This window comes from Solanum verrucosum, unplaced genomic scaffold (genome assembly GCF_900185275.1).
Source record: "Solanum verrucosum unplaced genomic scaffold, falcon-dt-bn FXZP01000306.1, whole genome shotgun sequence".
In the NCBI taxonomy this organism is placed as follows: domain Eukaryota; kingdom Viridiplantae; phylum Streptophyta; class Magnoliopsida; order Solanales; family Solanaceae; genus Solanum; species Solanum verrucosum.
This window is the reverse complement of record NW_026020398.1, coordinates 1,598,630-1,610,270: the sequence shown is the minus strand read 5'-3', so window position 1 is coordinate 1,610,270 and position 11,641 is coordinate 1,598,630. Positions and strand designations below refer to the sequence as shown.

The 11,641-nt window shown below is 33.4% G+C and overlaps 1 protein-coding gene across 1 annotated transcript; it reads left to right on the top strand.

The window, feature by feature from the left end:
• The first annotated feature begins 206 nt into the window (after positions 1-206).
• Positions 207-4,692, top strand: LOC125839623 (transmembrane emp24 domain-containing protein p24beta3). Its single transcript, XM_049518617.1, has 4 exons — positions 207-568; positions 3,159-3,345; positions 3,660-3,767; positions 4,527-4,692. Exons 1-4 carry the CDS (start codon positions 341-343, stop codon positions 4,658-4,660), a joined length of 657 nt encoding a protein of 218 aa, XP_049374574.1. The 5' UTR covers positions 207-340; the 3' UTR covers positions 4,661-4,692.
• The last annotated feature ends 6,949 nt before the right edge of the window (positions 4,693-11,641 follow it).

Here is an 11,641-nt window from a genome sequence, read left to right as displayed (position 1 = left end):
TCATACCTATACTAGTGTGTTTTACGAAAGTTGCTCGAAAACAAATAAGGATAATTTAATTTATTACTACTAATACAATACTATTGTTGTAAGGAATATTGCACAAGACATATGAACCAATCGAGACAAGAGGAAACAACAAATCCAGCAAAAACGACGTCGATTTGCATGATAGAGATTAGAGAAAGACTAGGCACAACACGTCACCTACCCCTACCCTTTCCCCACACACCCTAGCGGCTCTCTCTTACAAAATCTGCCCCAAAATCTCCGAAAACGAATTTTCATAATTTCTCACTGAAGTATAAGAAGAAATTAAAACTCATCGTCGGAGCCGGAGATGGGAACGAGAACCGGAGACGGAATCAGACGGTCAAAGGTATTCGCTTTGGTAGCGATTTTGCTATTCAGTTTCGTGAACGACATATCGGCGTTATCGGTAACAGTGAACGACGAGGAATGCGTATACGAATACGTTCTCTATGAAAACGACACGATTTCTGGAAACTTTGTCGTCGTCGATCATGACATCTTCTGGAGCTCCGATCATCCTGGCATCGATTTCACTGTATGTAACTTTTTTTTTCTGGATTAATTATGCAATTTTTCAGTATTGATTTACGCATAACCTGTGAGCAATTTTGTCGATCCACTTTTTTAATAATTTGCTTTTAGATGTGCGTTATTTTTTCTCGTCTCTCTTTAAGATTTTGCTCTGTGGAATTTTGTATAGATTTGATAGATAACAATGATAAGAACTATTGAATGGATAATTCTTCATAGAAAACGTTTATACTGTACCTCTTGATAAATGAAATTTGTTTGTCTAAAATGAATTGCTCTTAAAATTCAGACAGAGTGTAAAGGTTTCCTCCTCATTTTAAAATGTAAATTAAGGTTAAAAAAATTATTAATTGAATATCTGAAAGAGAATAGTTTTGTACAAAAACTATTTTCAGTATTCAGGTGTTTAGTTTTCTTAAATCCTCAAAGCATATAGGAGGGATTAGGATTTACTCTAAAGGAAGTAAAATAGCGTATTCCCGCCTTCTTAGAGCCCGTTTGGATTGGCTTTTGGCTTATTTTCATTATTTTGCCTTAAACTTAAGTGCTTAAAAGTACTTTTTTAGTTTACCCAAACACTACATAAGTGCTTAAAAGATATTTTATCCTAAACGCATTTAAAATAAGCCAATCCAAATAGGCTCTAGTTTGATGCTATACAATCCTTGAAATGCCCTGAATAGTGTGCTTCAATGACTGGATTTTTCGCTATGTACTGCCATTACTTGTTTTCTTAGAAATTAGCCACTCTTCTGCTGCTCATTATTTACACTCGCTAATTATCCCACAGTACAAGAAAATGCCTTTCAACTATTTCAACCTAAGTTGCGCGGACTCTTCACTTTCGATGCCGCACCCATGTCGGATACTCCAAAAATATACTACTTTTGGAGAATCCGACAAGCACCCATTGACATTTTTGAAGAATCCAAGCAACATAGATTTTAACTTAGACGAAATAGTGAAAATTCAATCAACCAACCACGCCTCAATTCCAATTCCACAGAGGATTGGCTATATGATCTTGTATATGATTTCACTTTATGGGGTTGATTTCGCGCCAATACTAAATGATTTTCCCTTTAAGGCAAATAGTGAAAAACACTGGGGAAATTGTTTTCCCTCATTAAAGTTTCATGGTTTCCAAATTTCTCCTCTCATAGCTATGTTCTTAACTCTGACTAGCTTGATTGCACTTTTGGCTGACCAATGGGATGCCTGATTACGAATCCTATATGTTCTTAACTCCGACTAGCTTGATTGCACTTTTGGCTGACCAATGGGATGCCTGATTACGAGTCCTAAATTTATCATAGAGCTATCTTGTTTGGTACCAGAAGTCAAACAAAATTAAGCTTCAGAGAATTATCCAAGTGCTTGGATTAGCTCTTTCAATCTGTATATAATCTTTTCTGAATGAACCAGCCATTGCCTTCTGACTCTATCAAGTAACATAATTGACCCTCCTGCCCTAGCTGGTGTAGAAATAGCCCTTTGTATTTCTCATCTTACATGCATCATATATATATTGGAGCTACATTGCTGAACCTATATTGAGCCATTTTACTCCACGGACTTGGTTTTGCTCAACTCGGGGTTTGAGTAGTCCATGTAGTTTCCTTGTTTAATTTCACCAACAACTTGCTACAGAGCACCATGCTCCTCTGTCATCTTCAATGGCTGAACCTCATTGGACTTGAAGACTTCTTATTCTCTATCATAAGAGTTAACTTTTTTTGTTCCGGTGCTTCCTGATCATTGTCATAATAAGAAATCGTGTTCATAAACATAAAATCTCTGTTTCAAATACCACAGACCGGCATTATAACTTCTGAAACTATCCTCCAATTATACAACCCTTGGATCCTTCTGCATGACCTTTGTTTCATAATGAGAAATCTTATTCATAAACCTCAATCTCTGTTTCAGATACCACAGGCCGCCTCTCATAGCTTCTGAAACTATCATTCAATTATACAACCCTTGAATCCTTCTACCTGACCTTTATTTCATAATGAGAAATTTTATTCATAAACCTAAAATCTCTGTTTCAAAAAGCACAGGCTGCCATCATAACTTCTGAAACTGTCCTCCAATTATGCAGCCTTGCATCCTTCTACCTGACTTTTCCCCCCTCTTTTCTCTTTCATCCATTTTAACATGCTTTAATAACCATTAGCTCTTCTCTTTGCAAACTCACGTCTAGTCCCCCATTCCACTATATCAGCCCTATCACTGAAGCAGTATTGTCAAAGGCTTGCTATGTCCTTCATTTGCGCACCTGGGTAAAGTATAAGAGAGATGCTCCATCACCAGAAATTTTGGTCTTTGTTTGGTGGTGGTGATGATGATGAGTCACAGGAATGCAGCACATCTTAATGTCAAATAAAAATTTATTGTACAATAAACAGACTGCTTCCACCTATTTGCCATGTCCGCCATTGACATGACTACTAATGGGAGTTTATTGAGTAATGAAGATGTAACTCGTTGTTAGTATGTTCTCATTTGCTTAATTTCTCTGTCTCTGCAACCTCTTAATGAAAAAAAAAAATGTTGAATCTTTTCTTATCAAGTCTTGTTACTCCATGCAGGTGACAGCACCCGGAGAAAATGTTGTACACACAATGAAGGGAACATCTGGGAATAAATTTGAGTTCAAGGCCCCTCGTAGTGGGATGTACAAGTTCTGTTTTAAGAATCCTTATTCAACACCAGAAACCGTCTCTTTCTACATACATATTGGACACATTCCCAATGAGCATGACCTTGCCAAAGATGGTTAGTTTTATTTGCTGTATTATTGTTTTATCAATTAATATTTTAGAAATATTATTTTTTGCTCTTTACATAAATTTGGTTCCATGAGTAAGATGGCATATATTCCTTATATATACTTGAAGCTGCGGAGGCTGTTATGCATTATGTTAGTTGTCTGATATGTTCTTATATGTATTGGTGGGATAGTGGGATATTATGTATTATGTTTCTTGACTGATAGGTTCATTATGTATTGCTAGGATTAGCTGCAGATTATTATGTTTCCTGCTAGTCCCTTCTCTTTTTTCATTTAACATTTTCTAACCTTTGTGCAGAACATTTGGACCCCATTAATGTCAAAATTGCTGAACTAAGAGAGGCATTGGAATCAGTTACTTCAGAGCAGAAGTACCTAAGAGCACGTGATTCCCGTCATCGTCATAGTAAGACTCCATTCTTGTCGCTCAATAAGAACTATATGTTCTCTTTTTAGAAATGGATATAACTGGAATGGTTTTCCTTTCTCCTATGATGCTGAACATCAATTATGCGGTTAATGCTTTGCTGGCATTGAGACCAGCTAGCTTATAAAACCTGGATTGGTGGATTTACTTTTAAATGATTTACTGTCAGTTGTAGGCAACCGTCTATTTTACATTTGAACCAACAAATGCTAATTTTGAAGATGGTTGCTGCAAAAGATGGATCTTGGGGTGACTTAACCAACAATGGATTTCTTAGTGAGGCATATCATAATCCAATATCAGACATCAAATCAATTTGAGCTTATTATAGGCTTCATTAAAATATTGCAATGTGTTAATTCGTGGAGACTTTTAGATGTAATTGTGGTATTTAGTAAGGTCAATTTTCTGCTCTCTAGGAGTGTTCTTTATCTAATGCCAAAGTATTTCACTAAATACCTCATCTGGAAATAGTTGAGTTGAGTGAGATTATCTTATTATGCAAACGTACCGAAATTTTCCATTGGTGGGTACTCGATGTATCTGCTTTCTTCTGAACCTTACAAATGTTTCCGGGGCAATATTCACTTCCTTATTACAATGGACGTAAAATCTCCCTATAGGTTCTTTCTGTTTACATTTTAGTCATTGCCCGCGAGGTACCGAATCTTGAAAAAATAGAGTTGTTCACTCATCATGCCATCTACTGCTTATCTGATGTGTGTTAATCTGGTGCAGCTAACGAGAGCACACGGAATCGTGTTATATTTTACACAATTGGAGAGTATCTGCTATTTATATTGGCAAGCGGACTTCAGGTTGTGTATATTAGACGTCTGTTCAGCAAGTCAGTTGGCTATAACCGGGTTTGACAAATTCAGGAACCAGCTACTGTTTTTTTTTTGGGGGGGACTATGTTATACTGGAACTTAGAGTTATTTTGATTAGCAGTTGAAATTTAGAAAAAAACATATCCTTTTGTAGCATGTGATTCTAAATTATTTGAAAAGGATTTTCTCCATTCTCAAAAGTTGGTTTAATTTTCAGAGATTGATGCATGAAAATGGATTGTTTTCTATTTCGTGCTCCATATTTTTTGGATATAAATCCTATTTGCAAATAATGAAATATTATTTAGAAATCAATTCGAAAATACTCTTTTTTTCAATTTCAATTGTGTCCGTACTCTTTTAACTTTTCAACCACCCAAATATTGTCATCCGGTGCCTGGGAGCTAATGATTTATTTTTTTGTTTCTCATTTAGTACCATATTAGAACCTAACAAAATTTAGATTCGTGTCAGAAAGTCTCATATTGAGGGTAAAATGTACTCAAATAAAAGTGATTATTTAGTCAAAGGGACTTGAATTTGAAATCTCAGAGCTCTGATTAAAGATGAAGGAGTATTTATCGGTCCAAGCTAATGATTATTTAATGGATAGGGATTAGGGGTGGATGGTTGTGTATTTTATTTTATTTTTCCTATTGATTTGCTAGTTTGTATACATGAAAAGTCAAAATTTTAATTTTGTTTAGGTGAGAAGTACTCGATCTGTTCCTAATTATTTATCCTTTTTTTTTCCCAGATATCTCTAATTACTTGCTCATTTTGATAAATTAAGAAAGAACAATTTTTTAAACTTATTATACCCTCAATTAATTACTTTGAAAAAGGTAAAACTTCTTGAAAATCTTAAGTTTTTAATTCATTAACCTATTATACCCTCAATTAATTACTTTGAAAAAGGTAAAACTTCTTGAAAATCTTAAGTTTTTAATTCATTAACTTCATAATTAATAGGAGTAAAATAATAAACTCACTATGTCAATCGTTGTTTTCTTAATAGGTGTGTCAATTCAAAAGTGGACAATTAATTAGGGATAATTGATTGTTGTTGAAAACGTCTCTACAATCTGAAAGTTTTTATTACATGTCATGCTTGGTTTTTCGTGCATATTAAAACTCTTTTGAGGATTCATTTTTTTAGTTTAGTAGAAAAGCAAAAATAGTGAAATCACATTCAACCCAATTTACCTTTCCATTGTTATTTTATATTCTTATATTATTATTTATTATATCATAAATGGAATTTTTTATCAAATTAAGCCATTATTTAAATTAATTCATCAAAATAATACGGTTTTTTTTACTAAACTAGTATAAACGTATTTCTGAGCAACGTTTTAGAGTATATGTTATTTTAAATAATTCAGCTATGTGAAATATTGTGGCTGTCGACGTTAAGTTTAGAAATGTTACTAAGAGTAACGTTTTCAGTCTAATACGTTACTCTGAGTAACGTTTTAAGCTTTAAACGTAATCTAGGACCACATCAATTATTTGTCGCGCCTACTGAAATACACAGTGTCGTTTTTGTTATCAATTGTGAGTTTTAGTTTCAAATCTATTTACCTAAAATCCTTCTGCAATTAGAGAAATCTCCAACCCTTTCACTTGCGATTCAAAAAATCTTCAGCGAAATCTTCAGCGCTTATTCACTTGCAATTCAAAATTGTCTTAGGCTTCAAGATTAATTGAGAAATTTATGGTTAACTCTCTTGAAGATGTCGGAAGCTTGAAGCTCAGATTTCCTCTAGAACAACTTGTTTTCAAAGTATGAAGTTTCATTATAACAAGATGATTTTATTGCTCTCTTTTCTCCCTTTTAAATTATAGAATTTATGATTTCTACAGATTATAGTCCTCCAGCCGTTTAGTAGGGAAGATTCACAACAATTTATTGCCATAATCCTTACGAAAAGCTTGGAACAGAGTAATTTTTCTTTTTTGAGGTATGTTTTTTCCTCATAAAACAGTTGAAGAAATGCTTCAATTTAAGAATTTCTATCTTCTCGTATTTATATTGTTTTAGTCGTGTTTTTATTTAGAAGATTTATGTATGTTGTAAAGTGAACGTTCTTTTCCAGTAAAACACTTGCACCAAAAGGAGTAATTTTTCTAAAGAAAGTGAAAACTAAGTTATCTAACAAATTTTTGTACTACACTTGAGTTTGGTTTGATGTAAGAGGGAGAAAAAGATTAGGGAAATAGAAGGTTTGGTTGAGGCTTTTTGCCATCTCTCTGCCCTTTTTTCACACTTTCTTTTCTGCCTCTTTTGATTTTTTTTTTATTTTGGCAGCAAATAAACATGTATGTGTTTGAGGAGTAATAGGCGTGACATGCTAGTACTAGTTTAAAAGATTTAATGGGTGTTATATGTTTTTGTCTATTTAATAATTTCAATTTCATATGAGTTTTTTATTTTATATGTAGTTTTATGGGGGGTAATAATGAATACCAACTAGATCCCGATCCACTTGAATCATATGTATTAACAGAACAACTCATCCATAGATCACAGATATATGGAATGGAAATGTTAATATGATTCTAAATACGAGGAGGTGTGATGGTAAATTTTGGGACCTCGTAAAGAAATATCCCATCCCTCATCGAGTCTTAGAAGTGATTCAATTATCTGGATTGTACGGTGTTTATAGGTCTCATCGGCCTATGATTGATCATAATTTGATCACTTCACTAGTCAAGAGATAGCGTCCTGAGACACATACATTTCACTTTAGGGCGGGTGAGGCAACTATCACCTTGCGAGATATAAAGGTGTTGTATGGCTTACCTGTGAATGGTGATCTTGTACTTGGTAATAAGTCGATAAGGACTATAGGAGATTGGCAAAATATTTGTCAAAGATTATTAGGTTTTACTCCATGTCCTCAAAACTTCAACCGTAATAGCCTTAAGGTCTTTGCACTTAATGCGCACATATTAGGGCAACCACGGTTGCCGAACATGGCAACACAAGATATGGTTAATCAAAAGGCTAGGTGTTACATATTTTGGATAATTGTTGGTATGATGATGGCAGATACATTTGGCAGTTGTTTAAAGCTTATGTATCTTCCCATGCTCAAGGACATCAATACAATTGAGTCTTATAGTTGGGGTAGTGCGACCTTAGTGTGCTTGTATCGTCTTCTCTGTAAGTCCTCACAAAGTAACCAAAATGAGATAACCGGATTTCTACCACTACTTCAGGTATACTTAATAACTAAATAATTCTTTATTAATACTTCTTGCAGTTTAATCACCTAAATTATATATATTATGTTTAGATTTGGGCATGGAAGAGAGTTATTGTCCTTAGACCCCAGGTAATAGCACAAAGAGACATTAGAAATATTTTTCCACCAGTACCATCAACCTGTATAGATCTAACCTCGTATACCCCTATGGGTATATTTCAATAAAAAACAAAGTGCCTTTTTGAACTTTCATAATTCTTCTCCCACTTCATTTTGAACCTCCAATCCATAATTCATTTTGTTCTACAAGTTGGTGCGCTATTTGAGACCTACGAGTATACCGTTCAATAGTTTGCTCCAATGAAAGTCTAACCATAGCAGTGACATGCAAATCTCGTGCTTTTTTCAACACTCTATTGAGCGACTCTGGAAGATTTGTTGTCAACACTCTCCATCTTTTTCCATCATCATGACTAACAGTCCATTTGTCCAAGGGAATTTCCATGAGGTATTCATGTGTTTCGACATTTTCTTCTTTAATTTGCCACATCAAAGGTTCAATCTTCCTTACTTGATGGGTTGAAGCAGCCCTCCACATCAACCTGTTGAGTTCCTTGTTTGGAAATTTAGATTGAAAGTTACTCTTCAGATGCGTTATGCAAAATCGATGGAAGGCTCGAGGCACTTGAAATCGCCGCAACTCCTGCAAACTAGTCAAGATTCCTTTTTCCCTATCAGATATAACACATACATCTTGTCTACTTTTTATCATATGTGCACTCAAATTTCTAAAAAACCACTTTCATGCCTCTTTTGACTCTTTGTCTACAATAGCAAATGCTATAGGAAGGATGTTATCATTTTCATCAATTCCAACAACAATTAGTAATTTGATCTCATATTTTCCATTTATATGAGTTTCATCTACTGAAATAACAGGCCGATATGTTTGGCTTGAAAGTCCAAAATACAAATTTAAATTTTTTTACCTCTAAAGAACTCATAGACTCTTCATGTTTCCATTCCACAACGGTTCCATGATTAAAGTGTTGAAAAGTTGCAAAAAATTTAGGTAGGTCACTAAATGATTTCTCAAAGTCACCATACACCAATTCAAATGCGCGTTGACGTCCAAATCACGCTTTTCTGTATGTCACTTGATGACCAAAATTTTCATGAACCTTTGAAATAATATCTACTACCAAGTACTTAGGATTTTTTCTAATTTGATTTAGAAACAGTGATGCAATCATATTGGTATTTAGGTTGGCGTGGCCGTTAGAAAGCCTTTCAGTCTCACATTTATGATTTTCAACATACTTTCCTATCTTCCAAAGGTTATCTCCAACTTTTTGACATCAAAGAAACCACAAGCAACCCAATAAATTGTAAAACTTACATCTCACAGCACATAGACTCTTGGCAGATGTTACCACCTTGATCTCCTTATTTTTGTGCAAATTTCAAATCGTTACAGTCCGTTTCAACTTTTCTTTACTACTAAAAAATATACCTTTATTCAAATCCTTTTTTGCTTCCTCAGACCAAACTGAACAATATTCCATCTCAGATTCACATGTAGACATGAAAATGTCTTCCTCATTTGCTAATGTTCTGAAATAGGGTATGTCATGATTTTGTATTTCAAACACACCCTGATCATGATTATGAAGATTTACACCATTTTGAGAAAAATCTCTAATATCATCGATATCTTTATCAGGTTCACTTTCATCACCATCTTTTGAAGGTTCATCTTCCTCCAAACTTCCATCACTAATTTCAGCATTTACATCATTATATAGATCAATGTTGGTCTCATTATCTCTGTAAAAAAAATATTAGTTAAATTCTAGCAAAATTATGAATATAAAAGCTTATTTTAAAAGCTATAATCTATACTCTAAAAGGTTATTTCTTCTATTAATAAGAGATAATTTGTGTATACTGACAATAAAAATTATCTTATTAAATTGTTACACTAAAATTCAGTAAAATATAGATTTGTTGTTTACCTGGCCTCATATTCCCTGTGACTATTATCAATATGCATTTGACTACTTGAGCCTTCACCAAATGATCGATGACCATGCATCGACAATTGTTGGAATAGTAGTTGAACAATTTGTTCTACAAAATGAGGTTGATTGGCCGTGGTAAAGCCATAATTTTGAGCCAATAAATTCATGTGATAACCATGATGACCACTAACTTGAAATACAACATTTTGATCTGTTGATTTGGTCTTTACATACATCTTGAAACATTTATATCAATCTTATCCGCAAATTTTTGAGGTATGAAAAGGAATTGTAACAAAGATTGGTCGTTCTCAATTTTAAACTCAATGAACCTTGTATTGTTACGTTGAATTGAACATGGATATTTTCCAGAAATATCCATATGAATATTTTCACTATTTGTTCCCATTTTCTCATGCAACAATTCAACATAGTTGGTTGAGGTAGACATGCTAATAATCATTCTAGCACATTCAGTATACCTAAATCCGTTCATATCCGTAATTATTTCGCCACCCCAATACAAAGCAACCATCACATTATGTTCAAAGCTCGTCATCTTTATCCTACACATAAAAATAAGATATTTTTTTAAAATAATATGAATAAATTAAAAAAATAATTTTAAAGCTATAGTAAGAACTTAACATAATATGATAAACTTGACTTATTTAATTCATAACTGATGAAGTTTTGTGAATATTATTTTAACAATGGGCCACGCAAGTAAAAGTTTTGTTGAATATTGTTGGAACATGCAAAACATTCCTTACAACAACATTTATTTTATAATCACATGTGGAAAAATGGAAGAATATGACTTTAACAGAGTGTTGTAACTGACAATCATGTTTTTAAGGTAAAACGTTACTCATAGTATGTTTTATAGCTAAATTTGCAGGATTCGATTCTAAAATTGCAGGAGTCGAAGGCCCGTGATTGGATTCTTAAGAAATGTTACTCATAATAATATTTTAGGTGTAAAACATTACTATGACTAACGTTTTAAATTTGCAGGATTTGATTCTCCATTTGCAGGTTGGATTCAGTGGCCCGTGATTAGATTCTCAACAAACGGACTCGGGACTAACGTTTTACACCTAAAACGTTACTCATGAGTACATTTATTCATTTAACGTCGTCAGCTCCGTCAGTTTTTATCCGTTGAATTTTTAAAATAAAAATATCTTAAAACGTTACTCAGAAATATGTTTATACTAGTTTTATAAAAAAAATCAAAATTATATTATTTTGATGAATTAATTTAAATAATAACTTAGTTTAATAAAAAATTCTCATAAACGGAACATAATTTTAATTTCCAAATGTTACGTCTTACATTATCATGTTTGACGCCCTCTAGCAACCCAACACCCCTTTCTAGAATGGTCCACTGATTGGGTAAGTGGGGTCACCCACTAATTGTAGCTCATTTTCAATAATTTTGGACTCCACTTAGGTAAAGACATTTCCCTACCTTTTTTTCTTTTTTTCTTTTTATGCACGGAATAAGCATCTTGTCCATATGATTCTCGTAATCTAGCAGTTTGGTCATCTGATCGATACTAATGAAAAATGTTCTAAAAAGAATAGATGAACTTCTCACTGAGAAGTCGTTTAGGAGTTGATTTGGAGATAAGTTATATGTGTATTAAATTTTGTATAAATTGTACTACATTTCATGATTTGTTAGGAAATGAACATGATGTATAATATACTAATATTTATATAACTCTAACCAACTATCAAATGAGTTCTTTTTTTTGTGCATATGATATGTTATCAAA